The sequence below is a fragment of the Emys orbicularis genome, chromosome 2, assembly GCF_028017835.1.
Source record: "Emys orbicularis isolate rEmyOrb1 chromosome 2, rEmyOrb1.hap1, whole genome shotgun sequence".
Classification (NCBI taxonomy): Eukaryota; Metazoa; Chordata; order Testudines; family Emydidae; genus Emys; species Emys orbicularis.
The window spans coordinates 262,641,198-262,668,503 of NC_088684.1; the positions used below are offsets into that span (position 1 = coordinate 262,641,198).

General features: G+C 39.9%; 1 protein-coding gene across 1 annotated transcript in view; it reads left to right on the plus strand.

Moving 5' to 3' along the window:
* ARMC3 (armadillo repeat containing 3) overlaps positions 1-27,306 on the plus strand; it is a 102,104-nt gene that overhangs the window by 54,940 nt on the left and 19,858 nt on the right. Inside the window, exons 10-15 of the mRNA XM_065398468.1 lie at positions 15,368-15,611; positions 17,399-17,535; positions 20,330-20,498; positions 22,019-22,119; positions 23,652-23,744; positions 26,313-26,405. Of these exons, the coding sequence (XP_065254540.1) occupies positions 15,368-15,611; positions 17,399-17,535; positions 20,330-20,498; positions 22,019-22,119; positions 23,652-23,744; positions 26,313-26,405 (837 nt within the window). The remainder of the gene's footprint in view (positions 1-15,367; positions 15,612-17,398; positions 17,536-20,329; positions 20,499-22,018; positions 22,120-23,651; positions 23,745-26,312; positions 26,406-27,306) is intronic.

A 27,306-nucleotide genomic window follows, 5' to 3' on the forward strand; every position in this document is an offset into this window, starting at 1 on the left:
GCTAAGGTGAGTACAAGCTAAATTTGCATTCTAGAAAGGATACTATTATTTGATTGTATCACTTTAAATAATGAATGACAAAGCACAATATGGTAATAAAAGTAATAATCATAATTACTCCAGCCAGGACTGGTTAGGCATTTTATAACTCACTACTCAAAGAATTAAAATTTAAGCATAAAAGAGAAATAAAATTATGAAAGGCACAGAGCAGTCAAAAAATAAAATAACAGTACTGTAATAATTAACGAACTTTTGAAAGAATAAAATTAGAGAATATATGTGCATTGCACATTTTGACAGGAAGTACCAAGAAGTAACAACAACAATAATAATACAACTGTGTGTGAGAGAATGTGTGTATTGGGGGGGGAATGTGTAAGAGAGACTGTGTGTGTGTGTGTGTGTGTGTGTGTGTTGAGGAGTGCAAGAGAGAGTGAGTGTGTGTATTGAGGGAGACTGTGTGTGTCAGAGAGTGAGTGTTGGAGGTAGTGTGTGTGTGTGTGTGAGAGAGAGAGTGTTGGGGGAGTATTTGAGGGAGAGTGTGAGAGAGAGCATGTGGGGTAGGGGTCTGTTTGGGAGATTGTGTGTGTGCCTGAGTGTGTCAGCGCACTCTCTTTAAGCTGAGCATTCAGGAGCCTGAACACGCCGCATCTCCCACTCCTGAGTCAGAAGCACCAGCACAGACAGGCTCCCTGTCCCCCCACCCCCCGCTCAGCAATGACCCACTCAGGCATGGCCACCTCTAGCATCAGGTGAGCTCCTCAAGCTTCCCAAAAAAGAGGATACTGCAGTGGTGGCAGGAGCTGGGCAGCTGGAGAGCAGCTGGCTGGGCACCCAGCTCTGGGACGGGTGGCTATGGGGGAGCTAAAGCAAATTTTGGGGTGGCTATAGCCCCCGCAACCTCCCCCCCCAGCATTGCCCCTGTTTGTAAAATGGTAACGTGGTATGAAACTCCGGGGAGAGCAGGTGCTCCTCTAGGGGGAACCCTCCCTAAGTGGCACCCCTGAAGGAACACCTAGCCATGAGAGAACTGTGTGATTGAACTAGAAAGACATTTTGGACCCCTTCAATCTTACCTCTTACGTCTGAGACTGTGGAAGGAAGCTGGAAGAAGTCCACAAGGGGTGCTACTTGAGTTGAGCCACTCTAGACTGTTCAGACTATGGGGCCACCCTTGAACTGAAGGGACAGAGGTAGGAAGTAGCCCAGGGCAGTAGATTAGACTTTCTGTTGGGAGAGTCCTGATGGCATTTCATCACACAGGGTCCTGGACTGGGACCCAGTGGAGAGGGAGGGCTCGGGTCCCCCTACCACACCTTCTTAAGGACTGAGGCACCTCTGCTAGGGAAGCAAGGAGCCAGAAGTCAGGTGCTCCAACCAGTAGGCCCCCTGGCCCTCCAAGCACCCTATTACAATATGCAATACTGATTTGTATAACTATGAAGTTCCATACAGTCACTTGAACACCAAAATGCCATTGTCAAATAAATTGCACGAAAGAGCCTGTGAAATTTGTCTGTTTATAAAGTGTCCCAGCTCCATGAAATCCATAACACCTCAATAATATAAATTATGCAAAAATCCCAAAATATACTAGTGCTAGTAGAACTAGCTCTTAGTTCACAGGGGGTTTTTAGGCATTATATTTCAGCAAAGTTTTACAATTCATTTATAACATCACTGCCATCTATTGGACACGAAAAGGAATTATTCCATCCTGGACAACTCATTTTAGAACGTATATGGCTCTATTCTTATATTAACCTTTTAAAATATATCTCTATCTTATTGCCTTTCATTTTTATAGGATAACTTAGCCATACTATAGACAATTATTAAAAGTAAAATGAAACTAGTTAGATACACTCTGAGGTAATGTGGCTTAAACATGTTAAATATACAAGCAGGTAAGGCATAAACTGATCTGACTCTCTCTCCTATCTTGAGTGTTGTTTCAGTATATATATCATTTTATAGTTGTCTTAGTAACGCTGGTTACATTTGAATTTTAGGCATCTACTAGAGTTATCATCAAGGAAGAAATAAGCTCTTAAATAGATTTAAGATTTAACAGCCATGCTAAATCATTCACACTATCCACAAAAATTAGGATATTATCCAAAATGTATATTTTTTATAGTTTGTTGTACATGCAAAATATAGGGTTTTTAGCTAAAGATTTATTTGGGGGAGGAGGGAGAAAAACAGGTTATTGAGGCTGCATGAAGGGTTGAAGAGAGTTGTAGTACACCTCTACCTCGATATAACGCTGTCCTCGGGAGCCAAAAAATCTTACCGCATTATATTGAACTTGCTTTGATCCATCGGAGTGCGCAGCCCCGCCCCCCCCCGGAGCACTGCTTTACCGCATTATATCCGAATTCGTGTTATATCGGGTCGCGTTATATCGAGGTAGCGGTGTACATGCATGATTTCTTGTGTGATAGAACACAAGTCCAGGTGACCACTACTGACTTGCTAGGGATCTTCTAGATAATACATCAGGATTTTGGGGATCACAGAACGTCATCCCAAGAAGAGCAAGGTTACCAGACTAGAGGGTTTAAAAATTTTCATTTTCATTTTAATTTTTAATTGAACTCAGGAGAGCTACTCATGTTGGTAAAATTCTATCCATCTAGGTAACTGTATGGCCTCTATAACTCTAGTATCTGAGCACCTTTTAACTTATATGTATAAGTGTTTGCAGGATCTGGATCTTAGGCTATAAGGTCCAGATCAGGAACTTGCTGCTTGTCAACAAGGCTAATCTAGACCATGATCCAGTGCCCTCTGAAGTCAAGGGGAGTTCCACCATTAATTTCAGAGGGCATTGGATCAAGCCTCTATTGAAATTCATTGGTCTGCTGACCTAGCTCAACTACTGGTCCATTGTATCTGGACAATGCTTTATAAATAATAACAAAATGGACCTTTCCTGTGCTGAGAACCCAACCACTGTTTTTAAAGAAGTGCTTTCAATATCCAGCGATGATAACAGACGACAAGTGTTTAAATATGCATAGCTGTCAAGGGAAGAAACATTAAGTAATCTGTTTGTTTACATTTGGAATGTATGTCTTCATCAGTAGCCCAGCTAGTGCCCTGCCCCACATCCCCATTAAACGGTAAAAGCATAAAACTATATTGTATAGATATTTTAATTTTTAATATGTTGTATTTTATTTGGTGTTCTGTTAAAAGTGTGCTAGGGAGTGCTTGATGGTGGAAGCTATGAGAGAAGGGAAAGTTTAAACAAAGCCCTTGTCTATCTCAAATCATAGATTGGGTCTGACTCACACAAGTTAGTTTAAAATGAAAGAGTTATTACCATACAAGATAATCTTTTAGAATTAACATAGAAGTATCAATGTACAAAAATACATAAGAAAATACTTGATCTATTGTTGAGTATGCGTACAAATTCCAAGATCTCTTCTGAGTGCTAAATTTTAAAACAGTGGTGTGTGATAATTTATAATATTACAGATTTTATCGTTTTTCCTAGTTTAAATGTCTCTCTTATAACTGAAGTTTGTACTCCTGAAAGAGGAACCTACAGCAGAATTTCACTAGCTGTATTGTATGAAGGTAATATGTCTTAATACTGACCCCTAGTGACAATCAGAATGAATTATTTCTTGTGGTACTATTAGGTTTAAAAGTAGACAGATTTTTGTTTGGTTTAGCTGTTAAATATTATTTTTACTTTTGCACCCAAAAACTCTATTCTGCTAGGCACTGTACAAAACAAACACAGTTAGTCCTTGCCCTGAACATCTTACTGTTTTAGTTTGGTTTTATTGTTCTTATAGGTGCTTTTCAGAGAGGAAAGAAAGAATAGTCTCTACCCAAAGCAGTTCAGTCTGTGTATAACCACATTGTGATGGAATGTAACTTAAATTGATATGGTTTGGCTCAATAAAGTCTGTAAAATTGCAGTAATAAAATAGAACTGAAGCAGTAACTTCCATTCAAAACTGGAAAATGCATCACTCTAAATTTCTTTATTTTTAAAAAAAAAACTCAATTGAAATCTAAGGCCATAATACCTTTCAGAAATGGGTAATCATATGTAGCCTTAAGATGATGTCAGGTGACAGACACAAAGACACCTGAGGTAGAAATTCAAATTGCCTTCCCTTGTGCAGTATAAGAGGTATTATCTCAACCAAATGCTGTTGTTTTTTTCATGTGACTTACAAATGCCTGGCTATATAGAGGAGTCTCTCCTCTTAGATAGGGTTACTGTAGCTGCATTGCTAACCAGCACTGCTTGCTGCAGAGTTCTTTGATGGTACAGAGGAGTTACCCTTTGTTGGTGACTTTTCTGTTTTTGACTCAGTGTGGCTCATCTTCTGATGACAATTCAGCTCTGAAACAATTTAGGGACATGTTGGCGACAGAGAACTCTTTTATGCCACAGAAAATTTGGTCATCTCCTTCCATCCCACAGAAACCATAGAATCATAGGGCTGGAATGGACCTCAAGAAGTCATCAAGTCCAGCCCCCTGAGCGGAGGCATGACCAAGTAAATTGATACCATCCCTGACAGGTGTTTGTCCAACCTGTTCTTAAAACCCTCCAATGATGGGGATTCCACAACATCGCTTGGAAGTCTATTCCAGTACTTAACTACCCTTATAGTTAGAAAGCTTTTCCTAAAATATACCCTAATTCTCCATTGCTGCAGATTAAGCAAATTACTTCTTGTCCTACTTTCAGTGGACATGGAGAATGATTGATCACCATCCTCTTTATAACACTCTTAACATATTTGAAGACTGTTAATAGGTCTCCCCTCAGTCTTCTTTTCTCAAGAATGAACATACCCAGTTTTTTAACCTCTCCTCATAGTTCAGGTTTTCTAAATGTTCTATCATTTTTGATGCCATACCACCCTGAGATACAGGCCTCCTGAGTACCTAATCTGGAGGAGGCATTTGTGTAGTAGTTATACATGTCAAAAATGATTCCAAACAGGAAAGAGAGAGAGTCTAAATTGGAAGGATAACAATTATGTACAGACCCTATCCAATGGAAGGTGACAAAATCTGTTGTGCCATAAAACCCTCTTTCCATCAAGCCCTTGCAATGTGATCACTGTCCTTGTTAGCTGCAGAGGACTGGGACTACCTTTGGAGCTGATAGATAACAATCCTTAACTGACCACATTGAGTTCCCACTGAATGACAAGAAGCTGTCTCCTTCCAGGCTGGAGACTATTAGGGTTGGGAGTCAAACTTGTTTTTCATATAGCAGTGCAGGGTATACCTACCCTCTTATTACTGCATGCCATTGATAGGCTATTCAGTAATATACATTGAGATACAGTTTCTCATTGTGGTGAATTTTTTTAATGAATTAAAGATGCCAGGGCTTTCTGAATATTCCATTTAAATTTTAGTAAATAATCTGATGAGGCAAATTTTCTGATGCTCTTGCATATTTCTTACATATGTATTTATACATTGAAAAAACTGTATTAAAAGAACTTTATTTAGGTTGCAAAGCCAAACAGTGACAATTAGGAAATGGCAGATTTACAGTTGTCCATGCAATCTTAATTCAGCCCTCTTGTGAATCCATTGTGTGCACTGAATGTTGCAGGGGTCCTGCAGGAAAAAGAGTATGTGTTCATGTAATTAAAGATTTCATCATAATGCATGTGCTCAAGGGCTTAGAACTAAGGTTGCATAGGCAGCCTTAATTCTGGCATTTCCTAATTACTGAGTACTTGACTATGGAAATTTAATAATTTTCTTTTACCATAGTATTTTATATGTAATTTCTTAGTTTGTTTTAAAGGGAAAAACAAATTCTGTAACAGTCCCTCCATCACGCACCAACAGCAGGCTTCTGTGTAGCAGCACAGACTACTACCATTTGAGTTACATTAACTGTTGGCAGGAGAAGGCTGTGATCCCAGAAGGGAGGATGAGCTGCTAAGGCCAGGTGCTGGATGTCCGGAAGACTGGCCTGGCATAACTCTGTTCCCTTCCCCTGGATCTGGGGAAGCTCCTACCTTATTTGGTGCCCCCAAGAGAGGAGATGGACCACCCAGATGCTGATGCCTGGTGTGGCTTTTTCCTCTTCTCTCCTGACCCGCAATGCTGCAGCTCCTCTGGCAGCTCCCAGACGTTCCCATTGCAGTGTCTGTTGCTTCTGCTTAGAATGTTCATGCTACTATCATTTTTCTGAGCAACACAGGCAAGCTAAACATAAATGGAATTTCAAGGGACAAAGAAAAGGCCGTTTTCTAACCAAAGGGCTTTCTCTCTGCTGCATTTCAAAGCCCTTCTGCAAATAATGGAGGTGTAAGAGCGCCTCCAAAAAAAGATTGCAAAATCTTTTATTATGTAAAGAGTGAGGCAGTCTAAATAGGGGGTTCACTACCATCTCCTTGTGTAATATGGATTTGAATTTCAGTATACTATGGTGTTATAATTGAGCTCTTAGTAACTATTTCAGGTAAATTTAATGACAGATATTAGAATGCATTAATGGGCTTCTAAAAGGGTCAGCTGTTCCAGTCCCTGCCAAACAAGGGAGCTTAAGACCTGGTTGCCTCAGGACTGCTAGGTTTATTGTCTTTTTAACCAGGTACCTGTCACTAACAAAAACAGGAACAGAGTTTTTGGGCCTGAACCAGTGAATGAATATTTTTTGTTTACTGATATCAAAATTGTAAACTTATTATTTGCATTGTGGTAGCATATAGTGGCCCCAATCAGGGAGCAGGGTACACACATAATAAATAAATCAGCGTTAATCTCTCGTATATCACTGAAAACAATGAGAGTTATTTAAGTGATACTGTATATGGTAAATTAATTTATATTAAGCAATAAGTTGCTTTTGGAAATTATTATAGGTGAAGATTTTGATAACCATAAGAGACATGTATTGCATATATACTTCTGTGATTAGTTATTCTGATTATATGACAAGACAAATAAAGATTTAACGAAGCACAACATTAAAAAGGAGGAAAAAATAATATCTTTTGTGAGGGTTTCAGAGTTCTGCATTGCTGCTGTTTTCTTGGGCTTTGAAGTTGTTTTAGAGTCAGAAATTATGTAATGGAGCTGGATCAGAAATGCCTAGTGTGGAAATGAAGTCATATGATTTGACATATATAGGGCCTGATTTTAAAAAATGAGTTTGTGTAATAAGATGCACATAAATTATGCATAAAATTAGGCAATTATGCATGAAAATTATGTATATGCATGCATAAATGGACAGCTAAGCATCTCACACACAATCACGGTAATTTTGCACACAAATTACAAACATTTTGAAAATGAAGTCCATAAGGAGTTCAGTGTCCCTGTGTGAGAAGATAGCATTTGATTTTTCTGAGCTGTGAGTGAGTGAAATCCCACTCTTGATGGAGTGCAGCATAAGAACCTATGAAAAGAATAGAACATATGTAGGGTAGTTGTGGAAGTGGCACAAAATAAAATTACTTTTTAATTTATCTCATGAGTGCCAATAAAGCACAGCCCTGCGTAAACAGTGATGTGGAGCTGCGCCCCCTATATGTAGTTCAGGGACAGATTTTGTGAGACACAATTTGTCTCCAAGGTTACTGGTGTACAAGGGGCAAGCATAGTCTCCACCCATACTTTTGAACAGTGCTACCTACTTGCCCCATTGTGCTGGGCCTTCTCCGCAATGTGATCTGGGCACAGGAGGCAGAGCCATGAGGCCACCTCCTTGCTGTCCTGTTTGGGGTGATATGTGTTGCATTGCAGTTGCTCAGTCATGCTTGGGGCTGCGATTGTCCCTGACTTCCCTTCCGGGGAAGGAGAAGAGAACATCTCCTTGGACCCTTCCTTTCACACATACTCACAAGGACCAGGGACTGTCTAGCCTCAATCTTGGAGAACTCCTGTGCAGTCAGTTCTTAAAATAAGTGTACAGGATTCGTAGCTCTGTATTTCATGCCTTTCCTAACCTGTGGTGATTCATAGATTCTAAGACCAGAAGGGACCCATTATGATCATCTAGTCTGACCTCCTGAATAACACAGGCCATAGAACTTCCCTGATATATTCCTAGAGCATATCTTTTAGGAAAACATCCAATTTTGATTTAAAAATTGTCATTGATGGAGAATCCACCACAACCCTTGTTGACTCTCACTGTCAAAAATGTGCACCTTATTTCCAGTTTAAATTTGTTTAGCTTCAGCCATTGGATCGGGCTATACTTTTCTCTGCAAGATTGAAAAGCCCATTATTAAATATTTGTTCCCCACATAGATACTTATAGATTAAGCAAGTCACCCTTTAACTTTCTCTTTGTTAAGCTAAATAGATTGAGCTTGTTGAGCCTATCACTATAGGGCATGTTTTCTAATCCTTTAACCATTCTTATGGCTTTTCTCTGAACCCTCTCCAATTTATCAACCTTCTTGAATTGTGGGCACCAGAACTGGACACAGTATTCCAGCAGCAATCACACCAAGACAGAGGTAAAATAATCTTTCTACTCCTACTCAAGAGTACCCTGTTCATGCATCCCAGAATTTCATTAGCTCTTTGGCCATAGCATAGCATTGGGAGCTCACATTCAGCTGATTATCCACCACAACCCCCAAATCTTTTTCTGACTCACTGCTTGCCAGGATAGAGACCCCCATTCTGTAAGTGTGGCCTACGTTCTTTGTTCCTAGATTTATACATTTACATTTAACTGTTTTAAAATACATATTGTTTGCTTGTGTCCATTTTACCAAGCGATCCTGATCACTCTAAATCAGTTACTTGTCCTCATTGTTATTTACTACTCCCCAATTTTTATGTCGTGCAAACTTGCTCAGTGATGATTTTATATTTTCTTCCAGGTCATTGATAAAAATGTTAAATAACAGAAGGCCAAGAACCAGTCCCTGCGGGATCCCACTGAAAACACATCCACTTGATGACAGTTCCCCATTTACAATTACTGTACATTGTGAGATCTGTCTTTTAGCCATTTTTTAATCCATTTCATGCATGCCATATTAATTTTATATTGTTCTAGTTTTTTAATCAAAATATTGTGCAGTACCAAGTCAAAGTATAAATATATTACTGCAACACTGCTACCTTATCAACCAAACTTGTAATCTTATTCCAAAAAAAAAAAAGATAGGTTAGTTTGACAGTATCTATTTTCTGTAAACCCATGTTGATTAGCATTAATTACATTACCCTTCTTTAATTCTTTATTAATCGAGTCCCATATCAGCCACTCCTTGTTCGTGTCTGGGATTGATGTCAGGCTGACAGGCCTATAAATACCTGGGTCATCCCTTTTACTCTTTTTAAAAACTGGCACACCATTATGTTTCTTCCAGTCTTCTGGAACTTCCCCAATGCTCCAAGACTTATTGAAAGTCAACATTAACAGTCCAGTGAGCTCCTCAGCCAGCTCGTTTAAAACACTTGGATGCAAGTTATCTGGATCTGCTGATATTAAAATGTCTGACTTTAGTAGCTTCTGTTTAACATCCTCCAGAGATACTAATGGAATAGAGAAAGTGTTATCCTCATCATATGATTAAATTATATCATCTCTTTTCCCCAAAATAGAGAATAGAAATATTTATTGAACACTTTTGCCTCTTCTGCATTATTATTGATAAGTCTACAATTACCATCTGGAAATGGACCAATACCATTGCCAGGATTCTTTTTGTTCCTAATATATTTTTAAAACTCCTTATTGTCCTTAACTCTGCAGGCCATAGATTTCTCTTTGTGTCCCTTGGCCTCCCTTATCAAATATCTACAATTCCTAACTTCTGATTTATATTCATTGCTGTCAACTTCCCCTTTCTTCCATTGTTTATATATATATATTTTAATTTTTTTTATAGCTGACTTCTCTTTCCCTCTAAACCAGTTTTTTTTTAAACCAGCAAAGCCTTCTTCCTCAATTGTCTATGACTCTATGATTCTAATTGTGAGATTGTGGTTTTTTGGGTACCTTAGTAAGGTGTTCTTAAATGATTCCTAGTTATCATTCACATTTTTCTAATTTAATTCTTCCTCACAGCTCCAGGCCGAGTCACAACTTCAAAGTACTATCTATATAGCTATTTTTAGAGCACTAGTGCAAGCCCTGCTAGCCAAAATTTGTTGACCTAGGTGTGAGGCTTGCTCCACTCACTCCAAAATGCTGTGCAGACATATCCGAAGAGATAACAGAAGAAACAGGCTATTGAGAAAACCAGGCAAAAACTCCTTGAGTCTAGATTGTAAGCTCTTTGGGTCATGGACTGTCTTTTTGTTCTGTGTTTCTACATCACCTAGCATAATGGGGTCCTGGTCCATGACTAGGGCTCCCAGGTCCTATGGTAATACAAATAATTAAATAATGAACTAATTTATTAGATAATGCCCTTTGGACTTGTGACAATCTCTGGCATATCACAAAATGGATTTTTAGGGTCCCCCAAAACAGTCAGTAGCATTACTAGCCCTTTCCTAACAGATAAAGAAGAACTGATGACAGATTTGGTTTGATTTTAATCATATAAAAATTAATGGTAGTTTAGATACAAGTGATCATATCTTGAGCCGTCCCGCCCCACTCCATAGGCTTTAGAACCTGAGCGCCAGGCCCAAGTCACAACTTCAAAGCTCTATGTATAGAACTATTTTTAGAGCACAAGTGTGAGCCTTGCTAGCCTGTGTCTGTCAAGCCGGGATAGGAGGTTTGCTCCCACACACTCCAAAATACTTTGTAGACATATCCTTTCTGTTGCACCCACAGGATGCCAATAGTATGAATAAAATTTTCATTTGATCCACACCAGGCATTGTGTTTCTTCCCTCCACACATCTTGGAAAAACTGTTCTCATTATGGAAGTGCAGGTCATGGTTTTATCATTAACTTTGTTTTGAGTCTTGCACTAATAGCAAACCTCTTCGTTATGTATGCAGAATACAGCGGTATCTTGCCCAAATTTATAGCACTTACTTTTTGAGTTCAGAGAGAATTGCTGAGAATTTACAAGTAAATCTGTCAATTTATTTGAGTTAAAATTCATTTTAAAATGGGTCTTTTATGAAATTTTGTACTTAGTGTCAGACCGTGACTCTCCCCTGTAGTGATACCATGAGGAGGAAAATGAAAATAAATGAGTGTCTTTAAAATCAGTTTTATCTAATCTGGGAACACAAACACTAAAATGCATTAATCGTAATTGTATGTTTATAGCATGGCATCACTACAGGGCAGAGTTAAGGTTTTTTGGGGGCCTTAATTCTAGAGTGGGCCAAGAAACTGTTTTCCTGTCCCTGAAATATTTTTGAGAGTTTGAACATTTTTACAATCCTGAATCAGGATGAAAATCAAAGTGTTGAAAACGTTTGGGAATTGACAAAATGAAAATTTTCAAAACTTTCAAAAGTTCAATATGATTATGACTTTTTTATTTCTAAGACTTTTTTCAACTAATTAATTTAAATTTAAAAACAAAGTCCTTTTGAAATGAAACATTTTTACAATTTCAAAACTTTTTTCCAACATTTTTTCAAGTCAAGAGAGTCATTGAAACTGACGCTGTTTTGTGAACAGTTTCAGTTTTGATGAATTGATATTTTTTGAGAAAAAAAAGGTTAGTCGAAAAATTCCTGACCAGCTCTACTTAACTCTGCTTTTCCTTATTTTAACCAGTATGGTTGTCTTTTAATTGTATCCTTACCTCTGAATTTTCAGGACTTACAATTATTTTTAAAGAATAGAATTGTATTAGCTTTAATAAAGCTAGCGCAAATAACAGTAGTAGTGTAGATATGGCAGCACAGGCTAGCTGTGCAACTACAAGCCCACTGGCGACCTGGGGTACATACTCAGGTTCTAGCCTGGGCCGACATATCCACATGACTATTGTTACCTGTGCTAGCGCTAGATTAAAGCCTATTTGGTAATTAAGCCTAATTGTGCTACAATCACACCTTCACTTGTGCCCCAGATCTCCGTCTGCAAAAAGGGGATAATAGTACTCCCCTATCTCATAGGGTGTTGGAAGAATAAATCCATTAAAGATTGGGACGCACTCAGATACTACAGTAATGGAAGCTGTATAAGTAGTTACAATCTTCACTTATAGTGTAGACATGCCCTAAGTAACTTTCCCAAGGTCACGTGGGAAGGCTATGGAAAAGTAAGGAATTAAATTGAGGTCTCACAATTCCCAGGCTAGCTCCCTAATCAAATCAGTGGATGTTGCATACACTCAATTCCTGTTGCCTGCTGGTGTAATTTTTACTGGATTTTTTCCCCCAGTCTATTCCATGTTAGCCTTGATTAGATTCTGGGAGCAGTGAAAACAAAGATACCAAGCTTCAGAATGTATTTTTACAAAAGTGGAATCTGGGATTGAAACTTAGAGGTCTTATGTTCTGAATGAGATTGCTGAGTGGAAAGATCTGCAGTGCTCATATATGTTTTTATCAATAGCTTGACACACTAGCATGGCATGAATACTTCTGGTCTACTTGATAATTTTGGGTATATGATTGTTTTACAATTGGGAGAACTACCTGAGAGATTGGTATGGATTTTTGGTGAGATCCATTCACCAGATTCTTGTTATGGCTAAAAGGAGAGCAGCACATCCAGATTTCTATTATTAATATGTTGACAGAAAGTTACCGAAGCTAATAAAAAACTGTAAACTCTTCTGTTGCAGTAGCAATGTAAATATGATCTTGTAATAGGGAGTTTACAGTTTTTAAAGAATATGTATTGCTGTAAAGATATAAAAATAAGAAAGCACAAGGAAAATTCATATTGCCATCTGCATATTTCCTGTGTTTACAGCATTGCCAACTTTTGTTTAACAAACAGATCATCCCAATGTAAAATTACTAAGAAAAAATAGTAAATTGGGCATATGCCTCAAGTCAGTTGATCAACTAGCATATACAAACTTATAAGAAAAAGAATTCAGTTCTTACAGTGATTTCTGCTACTCTGTAATACTGCAAGAACCAGTAACACTGATATTAACAATAAGAAAAAAGGAGAATGCACATTAGGACAGGAGAAATTAGAAATCCATCCCCAGTTTAGCAGAGGGTGGGGATCCCAGAGAACAAGGGGAATAAACCTGAAGCTATAGAAAGAATAACCATCCCAACATGTTTGAAGGAAGTAAGATATAGTCCTATCAATCCTTTTCTTTTGTCTAGGACACTTAAGCCTGGTCTACACTAGAGGGGTGGGATCGATCTAAGTTACGCAACTTCAGCTACGTGAATAACGTAGCTGAAGTCAACGTACTTAGATCTACTCACTGCAGTGTCTTCACTGCAGTGAGTCGACTGCTGCCGCTCCCCCGTCGACTCTGCCTGCGCCTCTCATGGCAGTGGAGTACAGGAGTCGATGGGAGAGCGCTCAGGGGTCGATGTATCGTGTCTAGACTAGATGCGATAAATTGACCCCCGCTGGTTCAATCGCTGCCCGCCGATCCGGCGTGTAGTATAGACATACCCTTAGGGAAGTAAACACATTTTTCCCAAAAGGGCTCTATGGTTAGTTTGTAGCCCAGAAAATGTACACATTTTCAACATGAGCAACTCAGAGCTTTGCTGGGAATCACAGCATTTCTGTCCCATCCAATCCAACTTCTCTCTTGAGGGCTCGGATCAGGAAAAATCAGGATTTTAGTACCTTTATAGGTAATGTCAGCTGCTGCTTTCAGGATTTTTTTTCTCCTGGATGTTAGACAGGGAGATGATAATGATGGCATTGCCTATATTGTCCTTATTTCATGGTTTGCGCATAGCTCCTTTTGTTAGAGATGGTTTCCTAGAAGATTAGATAGGAGTTCTTTTACAACTTGGGCTTCAGGATCAAAGTTATTTAAATTAAATAAATGGAGATATCCTATCTTCTAGAGCTGGAAGGGACCTTGAAAGGTCATCGAGTCCGGCCCTGTGCCTTCACTAGCAGGACCAAGTACTGATTTTGCTTCAGATCCCTAAGTGGCCCCCTCAAGGATTGAACTCACAACCCTGGGTTTAGCAGGCCAATGCTCAAACCACTGAGCTATCCCTCCCCCGTTTAGGATTTAGGAATCCTATAAGTTAATATTCTAAGTGTTCACCTGGTTTTCTAGTATTTCCAACCTTCTTTCCATTCCAGAATTATGATTAACAAGAAACTTTTCAAGTCTGGATGATTCTTCTGCTGTCTTTACCCTCTTAGTGCCTGATTTTCATTTACGCTAGTATCAATCAGGAGCAATGCCATTGTCATCCACAGGGTTACATTAGTGTAAAATTGGTGTAAGAGCAAGCACAATCAGTGCTCTCAATCTGCACATGGTTCAGTGGTTATAATTTTTTCTGTGTGCTACACCCTAAGATGTCTCAATGTCAGGGATTCCCTGGGTGGCATAAAGCCAGCACAGCAGCCCTCTTCCATTCCCTCTCAGTTTCCCCATCCTTGGGGCAGACGATGATTGAGTTGGCCCACAATGTAGTTTTGAGCTGCTACATTTTAAACTATGTTTCCGCTGCAATGGCCTCCCAAGGGTCCCTTCACCTGCTGGAGATTTCTGGAGCTCAGCATGTTTTGACCACGTTCCCCACCTGCCCCCAACATACATTGGGCACTGAGAGGGGATGGAAGAGGGCTGCTGTATTGGCTTAATGCCATCCAGGGAATTATACCAGAAAAAAATATATCAGTTATCGCTTTATGCACTATAATCCCCATTTTACAGAGCTAGAGGGTTAAGGACTTGATTTTTCAGAGGTGCTGAGCATCTGCAGATCTCCTTGACTGGAAATGGAGTTGCAGGTGTTCAGCATCTTTAAAAATCAGGCCATAAGTCTTTTGCTCTAGGCCTCAGAAGGAATCCATGTCTGAGCTGTCATTAGAACTCAGGAGTGTCTGGCTCTTTGTCATCTGTTCACGCTGTGCCTTCCTCAACTCCACCCAATGAATGAAATGTATTACTGGTATCAGAGTATTTTTCAGGTTAGGTGCATTTATATACACCTCTACCCCGATATAACTCTGTGCTCGGGAGCCAAAAAATCTTACTGCGTTATAGGTGAAACGGTGTTATATCAAACTTGCTTTGATCTGCCAGAGTGCGCAGCCCCACCCTCCCGGAGCACTGCTTTACCGCGTTATATCTGAATTCGTGTTATATCAGGTCGCGTTATATCAGGGTAGAGGTGTGCTGTAATTCAGAGTTGTACAAACAATCACTGTTGTTTTTTAACATTTTATTCATGTTCTTTTTGAGATAAAATATTGATTTGGTTTGTAAATACCTTAAGTTTAAAAAATATATATATTTGGCTTTAAAGTAATAGAGATTTCCCCCACCCCGATTTAACTAGTGCTGTTGCTGAAGCTGAAGGAATCGAGCCATTAATAAATGTCCTGAGTGCTAAGAGAGATGGGACTGTTGCTAATGCAGCTGCAGTACTAACAAATATGGCCATGCAGGAGCCATTACGTCTCAGCATCCATGGTGTTATGAATGCAATTGTAGAACCACTACAGTCTACCAACAGCCTGGTACAAAGCAAAGCAGCACTCACTGTGGCTGCACTTGGTTGTGACGCTGATGCAAGAACTGAGGTAAGTCTTACGTTACCTTTTATCTGCTCTGTGGATATTTATTATATTTACTTTTTTTAAATAAAACTAATGTTTGTGTTTTGCTGACTCTGGGACCAACACAATTTAATATGTGTGTCTGAAAAAATCCTTTATTTTATATAAAGTAAATCAATTTGTGTCTCCTTAATAGATAAATTCTCATTCAGATAAGCTTAGTTCAGTTTGGCATGAGCACTTGGAAAAACTGAAATATAGAGGACCCTCTGTAATCTTCATTTCATTGCTGAAGATATACATAAAGCTGAATGGACCAAGTTGTTGCCGGCCCAAAGGGCCCGAGGGGGGGCAACAGGGTTCGTTGCCCGGTGTGCGTCGCACCAATAGACACACCGGGTGGAGAAGCAAACCAAATTTATTCAAGAGCTCTGAATAGGCACTAGGAGACCAGCATGTCTCAAATCAAGCGCAGCAAATACAAGCAAGTTTCCCATTTTATATTCCAAGCTGTTTGTGTACAAGCCTTTGTTCTGTCCTCCCCCTACCCCTCCCTTCCCGACAGCGGTTACAGCAGGCAGTACATTGTGGCATGTTAGAAAAGTTCTCGTCCGCATGCTTATCTTCGGCCTTGCAAGCTCTACGTAGTAGGCCTCTCCCTCCCCCTTTCTCCCTCGTTATCACTACTGCGTCTGCTAGTGTGAGCGTAACTGCAGCTGTCTGCTAAAAAAGCTGACCATTACATATTCTGCTTCAGCATTTTGGCTGTTAGCATGGAGGCTAGTGAAAGTTCACAAGATGGAGTTACTGTGGCTCACTTAGACCCAGAGCAGGGAGGTTTCATCGGCACTTCTGGCCTTCCACTCCCCTGAGTTACCTGGTAGCTATGCCTAGTGACGCCAACAAAGTTCATCTCCGGTGAAGCTCCAATGATTTCAGTGAGCTTTCCCCCCCTATGAAACTTGACCACCAACTTTCAGAAACATTTAAAATTAATTTATCCCCCAAAAGGACCTTTTTGAAGCTCAGAAGCTTCCCCTATTGTTGTTTTACTATCCACCTTCCAGGCCCTTGTGGCACAGTGATTAACCCTTTATTAGGAGAATTGGACATGACTCTTGTAAACATAATTCATGGAGAAGATAATGAATCCTTTGGTCAATCAGACCCACTAAGTGAACCTGTGCCTACTTATTTATCAATGGCTGTGTTTTGACTCTTCTTGCACATACACATTCCATAAATAGAAAACCTTCTCAAGGGTCAAGGCAGCTGGTCAGGTCAGGAAATATGGGGCCTGGGCTTATCCATTTATCTGTATCTACATACTTAGAACATATTTCCCCCTGAAAATTTGAATGACTGATATTTCCATGAGTATTTGGAAGATGTACTGGAGCACCCCAGAAGAAAGGGTGTTAATGAGACTATGGCATACATACAAGACAACACAAATTTATATATATTGTGATGTAAATTAGTTGCCAGGAGGCATCAGAACTCTGAGAATGCTGTACAACTCTCCATGGCAACCTTGGGATATACATTCTGTACAATTTTTAGAGTATAATGACAAAGAGACCGGAAATAGAATAGGTATGTGTATTTTTCCAGCCCACGCTTAAGCTTCTTTTTCTATTTGGAGTGTGCAGTAGATGCAGAAAGCTTGTATTTGGACATTCTGCAAGTCCCTTCCATCCACCCGCATAGCTTCTCTTCAGGACTTGAGTGTTTCAGAGGGGCTTGCATAAACTTTCCTCATTGGGTTGAACGTAACTCTACATGATGAATGTTTTTGTGTCTGTTTTTAGTTAAGAAATGCAAGTGGACTTGAACCACTCGTTAAATTGCTACATTCTAAGAATGATGAAGTCAGAAGAAATGCCTGTTGGGCAGTTATGGTTTGTGCAAGTGATGAACTAACAGCAGTTCAACTTTGCAGGCTAGGGTGAGTAGAAGTAGTGTCAGGGTGTAGAGGGCATGGTTTGGATGAAGATGCTAACAAAGCTGCTGTTTGTATATTTTTGATTTTATACCTAAGTTAATTGTGCATTTTTTTAAACTAAATTAGTTTCACGACATAACATTTATTTCAGAAGGAAAGTTATAGATTCGACATGTCAACTATACTAGAAGAAAATAGCTTGAAATGGGGCCTGCCTGCCTGAAGTTACGGAAGCATTCTCAGTATTGTTACTATGACGGAACTTAATAAAACTCTGTTTAACATTAAAGGTGAACTTATATCAACAAAACTTAGGGGCCACCATGCAAAGGCCATATACAATTGAGATTAGCACTATGGGCCAAATTCAGCCCAGATGTGAGGAAGTGCAATCCCATTGAGGTCAACAGAATTTTTATATATTGAGATGTGTACAAAAAAAGTGCCTATCCAGGGTTTTGAGTGCCTTTGTCATACATAAAATACAATCAAGCAAATACCAACAAAATAAATGCAACAGTCTCCCCAGACCTAGGAAGGGAAAAATACCCACCCCAGCTACAAACCAAAATTATGAAAACCAAACCCTAAAACTTCACCCAGAAACCAACAGGCAGCCACTGCAGCTCACATGGAACACTACTGTAATGTGCTCCTGATGGGAAACTCCACCTAACCAATGAGATACAGCATTCAGCGTGAGCTGCGGTTTCCACGTTGATTTAAGGTGTAACCCCACGTAGAACGCACCAGGGTAAATTTAATCTCAAGGTGACAGTGGTACAGATGACAGCAATAAAGTTGCATCCAAATGGTTGCAATCTCCTGACTGGACATACATGAAAAAAACTGTTCTGATCACTTCAGGTATATATTCTTCTAATAGCAGCTGGGGATGCTGCAGTAATCCCAGACTTCAAATTCTGGCAATGAATGAAGATATTGTCTTTGTTATATTTTCCCACTACTTGTCCCATATTACCAGCAGCATTGCTTCTGTCTTACTTGGATTGAGCATCAGCCAATTAGCCCTCATCCTCATCCCATTCTCAGCCAAATGCTTGGTAAGGAAGTTGATAGCAATGACTGAGTCAGATGAAATAGCCATATGAGGCCTTATCCAAAGCCCACTGAAGTCAATGAAAATACTTCCATTGACCAAATAGGCTTTGGATCAGACGCATTAAACTGAGTCATCAGTATACAGTACTGTAGCCCACACCTCCTTAAACCTCCTAATATATCCACATTGAAGAGGAAAGTGAGGCAAGAATTCCCCATCAGAAAATCATTGGGGCAGAAAAACAGTTTCCCACAGTTAACACCTTGAACCTCCCTGATAGGTGGGAATGAAGCTACTGAAGAGCAGCTCTGTTTACTCCTGCTAGGGTTCACAGGTGAGTGAACAACAGCTCATGGTCAATAATATTGAAAGCCTGTGCACAGATTGTTAAAGGCCAGGGCAATATGACACGTCTAATTACTCAGAAAGCTGTCTTTCCATTACCTTCATGATAATCTTAACGAAAAATGGAAGATTACTGGACAGTAGTTGGACAGCTTGTCAGCTCAAGTGCCATTAACGAGTAATGGTCGGACAACGGCTTTCCATATAAAAGCCAGCAACCTGCCTTTCCTAAGGGAGGCGTTGATCATCTCCATCAACAGTGCATCCAGTTCTTCCCTGGTGTTCACCAGGCAGGAAGGACATAGGTCTGAAGCACAGGTTGTGGCTTGAAGAATTCCCAGTACTTCTAGTACCTTAGTGAGCATCACTGGCCTAAATTTAATCTGAGAAGTTTGTACCTACTAGATATCATCCTGCACCCACAAAAGCAGGCAGTTCAGTCTGAATCTGTTTGATTTTCTCTGCAAAGGCACTTGAAATTTCTTCTGTGGTTGTCACTTGTACCAGATGCTGTGCAAAAACAGCCTGGATTGGTCAGGTAGTATGCCACTCAGGTGAAATCTGCTGATCAAAACATAGCAGACTCTGTGGTAGAAACAGAAAAACTCTTCTTTCACACAGCACAAAATCTTTAAAATTCTTTATTGCACAATTGGTTAGATTCAGCACGAGACTTTCCCCATCAGCACTCTGACCATTTTTCATCTCATTTCAGTGGTCACAAATCATCCGTAAAGAATGGATTTGCACACATTACACAAAGGCTGAATTTTGCTTCCAGGTCCTAAGTAAATGTAGTTGTGCTGAAACATCACAAAAATGAATGCCGTGCAAGATAATTACTCTTTTCTTCCTCTACAAGGACTCTACAGTCTCCATACATCAGCATCTGAGTTAGCTGTGTTAGCCTGCAAGGCTTATGGAAGAACCGTAACTCTTCTGTGGAATTGTATATTTGGTTATTTTGTACTATAAAATATACATAATACATAATTAACTCACCAGGTTCTTATATGAGTTCAGATTATCCTTCTGTTTTCTCTACTTTTACACTCCCCTTATCTTCAAGATCTCTGACACAGTCAACATCCTTCTGACTGAGAACTAACTAGAACTCCCCTTCGTCTTAATGCTCCTACTTAACTGGCTAGAGGAATGGCTTTTGCTTGTGAGTAATATGAAGGATGTTTTTCCTACAGAGACAGAATGCTGCACCCCATTCACAGCCTCCTGCTGGCCTAAAGGGCAGGAGACTAGGATTGAAAATAAATGCGTCTCCAGAATAGCAGTGCAGAGTACCATCTCTGTACTGTGTAGTAATGAATTAATTAGTACTTAATGATGGATTAGTCACATTAATTGAACAATTGTTTCTGTTTTGTTGAACAGTGCTTTAGACATCCTGGAAGAAATTAACTTGTCAACAGGGCGCAAAAATAACTTCAGTGAAGGAGCTCTGGACAAGCTACTTGATAACAACCTTTCCCAAAAATACAGCCAAATGGGGTACTTATCATCCAGTAACATAATTACTGATGGGTTCTATGATTATGGTCAGGTAAATTACTTTAAGTATTATTTAAAAGTCTATGCAGGGCCTGACTTTTCACTCCTTCGGACAAAGTATTGGGTTTATGGCCCTATCATGCCTCCAGAATACAAAGGAGTCATAGCAGGGACCAGGATCTGGTCCCTTGAATCACCTTGCTCCCTTCTCCTGTACTGTGCTGTGCCAGCTTGGTGCATTTTGTCACTCTTTTGATCACCTTCTTTGGCAAATAAACCCACATCTTTTCTCATGCTGTCCCCATATCTGGAATCTTCCCGCTGACCATAAGTGCTTTGCAACCACTGTCTCCTTTCTCAGATCCCTCCTGAGATACTTGGCTCCTCTCCTGCTCTTTTTCACTACAATCCGTATAATAAGATTGTCCTCTGAGTGTCACTCTGAAGCCTAGTGTCTGCTGAGTCAGTGTGAAGCAATGGAAACAACAAGCATGGTTCAGAGCTCTTTTTTTCAGAATATCACCAGGTTCAGTCATCCCTGTGATCAGGGCCGCCAAGAGCGGGTTCGGGCCCCGGTGAAAAAATTTTTCGGGTCCCCCAGCAAAGGCGGACCGGCTAAACAGGGCCGACGAGAGGGGGGGAAGCTGGGCCCCGGGCCCCCTTCCGGACCGCCGGGCCCCGGTAATTTGTACCGGCTTCCCTCGCCCTCTCGTCGGCCCTGCCTGTGATTCACAGTCTGCTACTGTACAGTTTTGAAGTTCACAGCCATTTTTACTTTACTAATTATACCTGTGAGATATTCAGCCATAGTAAGGCATGTATCTATGCCATGCCAAGACTCCTCGACCATTGAGATACCAGAGGTAACTCAACCAGTCACCACCCTTATTCTACACTTAATTTGCATGGAACAATTCATTGGTTATGTGGGAAACTGCACAGATAGTGTATTACTTGACCCAACTGCCATATCCAGTATAATATCAGCTATTAGTATAATATATTAATCTGCCATCTAAATAACTATGTTGTTTTTTCACAAAAGGAATTAACAGGATGTGAATATAAAACAGAGACCAAAATGTGCTTTGTTACAGCCCTCTTTCCCATAAAATGGCCTTTCTAGAAGGACCACTCCATACTTTGTCATCTGTTGCTGTCTTAACTGTGGGTGGGATCCTCAAAAATACCCAAGTATGTTATGAGCACAAGTCCTATTGAAAGTCAATGGGGTTTGTGCTCCTAAATCACTTGAATGCTTTTAAAAATCCAACCCTAGATTGTATGAACCTGTCTTTATTCTGAACTAGTTTTGGATTATATACTAGTATAACAACAATTACAAATGAAATTATTTGTAAAGCAGCTTTTCAATGGCAGGTAAGTGAAGAAGCAACTGATTTTTATGTATTTTATTTTTAAATGTGTTTATAATTTTAAGTTCTCAGCTACATTCTGTTAAAGATTCGGAATCTTAAATGATTCTTTTTAACCTTATTTTTTCAAAATAAGCTTTTTCATTCACCTTTAATAGAATAACATTTCTTTTCTTTTATTCTAATTTTCCTGTAGGTAAAGCCTGGAGTGAAACTTTTGTCTTTGGAGGAACTGAGTATACAAGAGCTTAATGATCATCGTGCTATAATTTTAGTTAATGCTAAACTACCAGAAGTGTGAGTCAGATTTGCTTTGGAAAGATTACATTTCATTAAAATACACCTCTACCTCGATATAACGCTGTCCTTGGGAGCCAAAAAATCTTACCGCGTTATAGGTGAAACCGCATTATATCTAACTTGCTTTGATCCACCGGAGTGCACAGCCCCGCCCCCCCAGAGCACTGCTTTACCACCTTATAGCCGAATTCGTGTTATATCGGGTCGCGTTATATTGAGGTAGAGGTGTAACTTTCCTGTTTCCCCTCTGCATTCTCATAGCCCAACAGTACTGCAACTTTGACCTTCTATTGTGAGTGAGATCTTTCTAGGTTAACCTTAACATTGTGCTTCCTTTTTCAGGAGCCAAAGGTTTTGCATTTTATAAACTCCAAATTTTGATATATTTTTCTTTAAACAGCACAGAACTGTTCAGTTGAGTTGGTTACATTTAGAAAAGTGAGCCATGAAAAAATTTCAATTTAGCTCCAACTCCCGATGGAGGGGCTCCCAAGGATTTAGGAGAGCATGCCATCTGCATTGATTACCAGTCTCTCAAAGCTTAGTACCTGTCTCAGAATTGCAGTGAGGCCCATGAATTTCCTGAACTTCTTCCCCAACCAAATTCTTGAGGTTTAAAGCAGTATATCCCCAAAAGCAAGAAACAGCCAACCATCATACTCTCTGGTGGCCTTCTGCATTTGTGGGGCAGTAATGTCAAAAACTGATGTCCACCTCTTTCCTACTTAAATTAAAGACCACCTAACAAACCCTGTTACATTTGAACTCAGGAAATTGGTACTCTGGAAATCGTTTAATCTAAACAGTCTCCCAGATTAGAGAAGGCTCTCTCAATATTTTGTAAATCCCAAACCCTCCTCTCTGTTGTCATCAAGTTGATCTCTGTTATCATGTTTCCTTTTTTAACTTGTACATGATATCATAAAGATCTCTGAGATCACCTATTACAACCTAAACCTCAGTGCTCTTTGCAGGTCCCTACTTCTATTAAATATTCTTTCTTTGCCCTTCTTGTCACAACCCCGTACCCTGGTAGCACCCTGAAGGCAATATACTGTCCAGTTTTCTTTATATGGGTCACAGGATTTTTCACTATTTAGTAATTAATCAAGATCACTAATTACAGGTTGAATCTCTCAAGTCCGGCACCCTCTGTACCTGACAGTGCCGAACCACAGAATTTGCTGAACAACAGGAGGTCAATAGTGTAGCGAACGGGTCTCTTTTTATTTTTATCTCGCCGAGGCGAATAAACGAAACAACGCTTGCAACGCCGCCTAGCCAAGGCTTCCCGGCTCTCTTCACAACGAAGTGTTAGTGTTGTTACACAGTTTTACTGTATTGGCACAAGGAAATAAGTAGATAAAGTATAAAAAACATAAAATCATGCCAGACCACAGATGTTGCTGGACTAGAGAGGTTCAACCTGTAATATTTTATTTCTCATAAAATATACTTGCTGTGCTTTGAAGGTGGAACAACTCTATTGGCCTATTCTAACAGTATAAAAATACCTTGTATCATTTCAGTTCCCTCAGTGCAGAGGACAAATCACAAGATCCATATTATGGGCGAACCACATCTTCTTCTTCTATTAGAAAAAGTAGTAAAGAAAGAACAAGGTATGACCTTTGGTTTAATTAACAATCATTGCACTGTGATTGTGCAAACAGTCACAGTTTCAGGGTAACTGCACCTGTATCCCTCCAACCGTGGCAGTGCCCAGTCAGGTCTCAGGTTTCCAGCCATCACCTATCCCACTTGCCTCTGACAGGGTGTTTTAAGGTTGCACTGCTCCCTGCCTTACACTGTGATATCCCCAGCAAGCCAGTCTGCCTAATGGCCAGCAGCACTTGAGCTTTGATTTCTCTCTGAGGGCTATGAACAGTGTATTTCTAGCAGTTACAAGTTACCACAAAACTCTTTCTAGGAAAGCACATTTATTCTTAAGGTAAAAGCCTTACAGAGAAAGTGTAATGAAAACAATAAACAGATTAAAACCCTCTAAATGTGCAAGGAATCACCCATTAGTCTTATGGGGCCCTAGTAGGCCAAAGTCTTTCCAATCGTTCTGCAAGGGTTGGGGCCTCCTGTCAGTTTGCGGGTTCAGAAAGAAGCCCCTGAGTCAGTTTAAACCCAGCTTTTTTATATCAAAAGCCCTTTGTCTGTTGATCTCTGGAAGTCCCAGTTTGAACCAGTAGATGCAAGCCTCCCCAGGGGATGGTACCTCTCTGGAGGTGTTTACAACCTGAGTGAGTCACCAGAATTACCTCGCCCCCCCCCACACACTGTTCTTTGTTCTTGGATGCAACCCTCCCCACCCCACAGAGTTGCATACAATCCTTGGCCCACACTGATACATAAACTATTCATAAACCTAATACAATCTGCTTCCCCAAAGATATAGCATGTGGTTGCAATATCAGTCATACAAGCATCTAAATTCAGACAAGGCTTACATACTGACTGATTTTTAAACAAAACTATTTTTAATGGAATGGGAAAAAATCTCTAAATATATAGGAATGTTTTAAGACACTTTGTCTATTGAAAAATAGAATTTCAGTTGAAATGGGTGATGGACAGTTTCCTAGGAAAATAAAAATGATTAAATGTAATTTTAAGTTTTTGTCTCCAATTTCTATTTCACCTCATAATTACAGAAATATCTATCTATCTGTCTGTCTAGCTGAGAGACAAGATGAGTGAGATAATGCCTTTTATTGAGCCAGCTTCTGTTTGACAAAGAGAGAGGCACTTTCAAATTAATCAGAGCTCTTCTTCAGGTCTTGCATATACGTGAAAAAGAGCTTGGTGTAATCTTGAAAGCTTGTCTCTCTCCAACAGAAGTTGGTCCAATAAAAGATATTACTTCACTCACCTTGTCTTGCTAATATCCTGGGACCAACCCGGCTACAACACTGTATATCTATCTATCTATCTATCTATCTATCTATCTATCTATCTATCTATCCCCCAATACCATTGTATCCGAACACCTTATAATCTTTAATGTATTTATCCTCACAACACCCTGGTAGGTAGGGAATTGCTATTATGCCAGATAAGGGATTGAGGTACAGAGAGATTAAGGGGAATTTTTTTTAAAATGACGTAGGTACTTGGGATCCAAGACCCACTGACCTTCAGTTGTTCGTAAATTACTTTTGAAAATGGGACTTGGAACACAATTTTTAAAAGGCACTCAAGTGTCTTAGGAGTCTAAGTGACTTGCCAAAGGACACACAAGAAATCTGTGGCAGAGAAGGGAATTATCTATCTCCTTTTCTTTATCTTTTACATAAATCCCATCCCTGCTGGGGTTGGGGCCCAGTCAATTCCCTGTGGAGTTGCAAGGCTGGTGTGGGGAGGGACTCTGTCCTCTGTGCTCCATTGCTATTACCTATATTGCTTTGAACACACAGCTCTGATAAATGAAAAGTGTAGCACAGATTCTGTGTCAGCCAGGAGAAGCAACTCCCTACTGACCCTCTCCCCACTCTGACTTTGAATGGAGGGGGAGAGAAAAATAACTTTGCTGCCTTCCCTCCCTGGTGAAAGGTAGAGGTTTCTACAATGCCGACCAGGAACAGAACTATCCCTTCTGGTTCCTCTTTGCTGTGAGGAAGGAGAGAGAGGAACCATAGTCCCAACTCAGGGATTAGGAGCTTCAATTTGTCAGCTGAGGCTCCCTACTTCCCTGAGACCATGAAGATGCACCTGCATCCTGCTTGCCTGCTAAGGTTGAGATACCTCATGGATATGTGGGAGGTGCCTTGTCTATGTACGTGCAGGGGTTCAGAATAGCTGAGGCACCTTTGTACAGGTGACTTCCTGCAGCTCTGCATGGATTGTGGGAACAGAGAGAAATAGATGTTGGTAAGGGATACATGGAATGAGAAGACATTGGAAAGGGGTAGAGGTTGTGGAGGAATATTTCCATTTTTTTCTTGGGGATCATCCACAAATCATGGCACCCCTACACTCTATGTAGGAATTTTATTGCTAGAGGCGGTGATTCTTAATGTTGCCTATGTGCTGCTTGTGTGTGTGTGTGTGTGTGTGTGTGTGTGTGTGTGTGTGTGTGTGTGTGTGTGTGTGTGTGTGTGTGTGTGTGTGTGTGTGTGTAAATTGAAATTTACTGTAACAAAGTAAAGAGGATTTGGGAAACTACTTTGTAATTTCAATAGTGCAGTGGTATCTCCTGTGGAGGAAAAACAAGACTCTTCTGGACGATCTCCCTCTTCGCTCAGCAAAAGCAGCACTAGAGAGAAAGGCTCAAGGTATTATAATTTGGATGAAGTATTTTTATTTTATTTTAGAGTTAAAATGCAAACTATTGACAGATAGTAAGTATTGACTATTGAAAGCTACGGACCTGATTCTCAGGTCTGGCTGAGCTCTGTTTGGTGCAGAACCCAAGGTAGGGCTCAAAGGTGACTGTACCTTCATGAGGAAGAAAAATATATTAGTATACAGCTCTTTAATCTAGCAGACAAAGATATAACAAGATCCAAGGGCTGGGAGCTGAAGCTAGACAAATCCAGACTAAAAATAAGGCAGACATTTTTAACAGTGGGGGTAATTAACCATTGGGACAGCTTAATTAGAGAGGTGGTGAATTTTCTAGCACTTGAATGATTGTGTTTCTAAAAGATATGCTCTATCTCACCCAGAAGTTATAGGCTTGATGCAGAAACTACTGAGTGAAAATGTATGGTCTGTGTTGTACAAAAGGTCAGACTAGATTATCAGAATGGTCCCTTCTGGCCTTAAAATTTATGAGGAGGGCTACCAGTTAATACCATAATTCTTAATAAGGCAAAAGAAAAGTATTCAAAGCTTTCTGGAGACAGGAGTTCTTGAATAAAGCTACTGGTACCTGGCTGATTATTCTGTACAGTGCATTCTATCCCAAGAATACAGAAATTTGATAATTTTCACAACTTTATTAATAATTCTAAAAGTATAAAATAATTAGGGTCTGTCCTGAGTCCATATTGTCTGGTGTTTTTTTCATTGTTTCTGTTTTTTCTACAAAAGTCCCTGAGGTAGTGGGGATTTAAAAAGTAAGCCAGAATTGCTCACTTGCTGGTGTTATTAGAGATAGGGAAAATTAGTATGTTTAGCTGGATTTCAGAGTTTTTTGCTTCTGATTAAGTTGAATTATGAGTAACTAGCCTT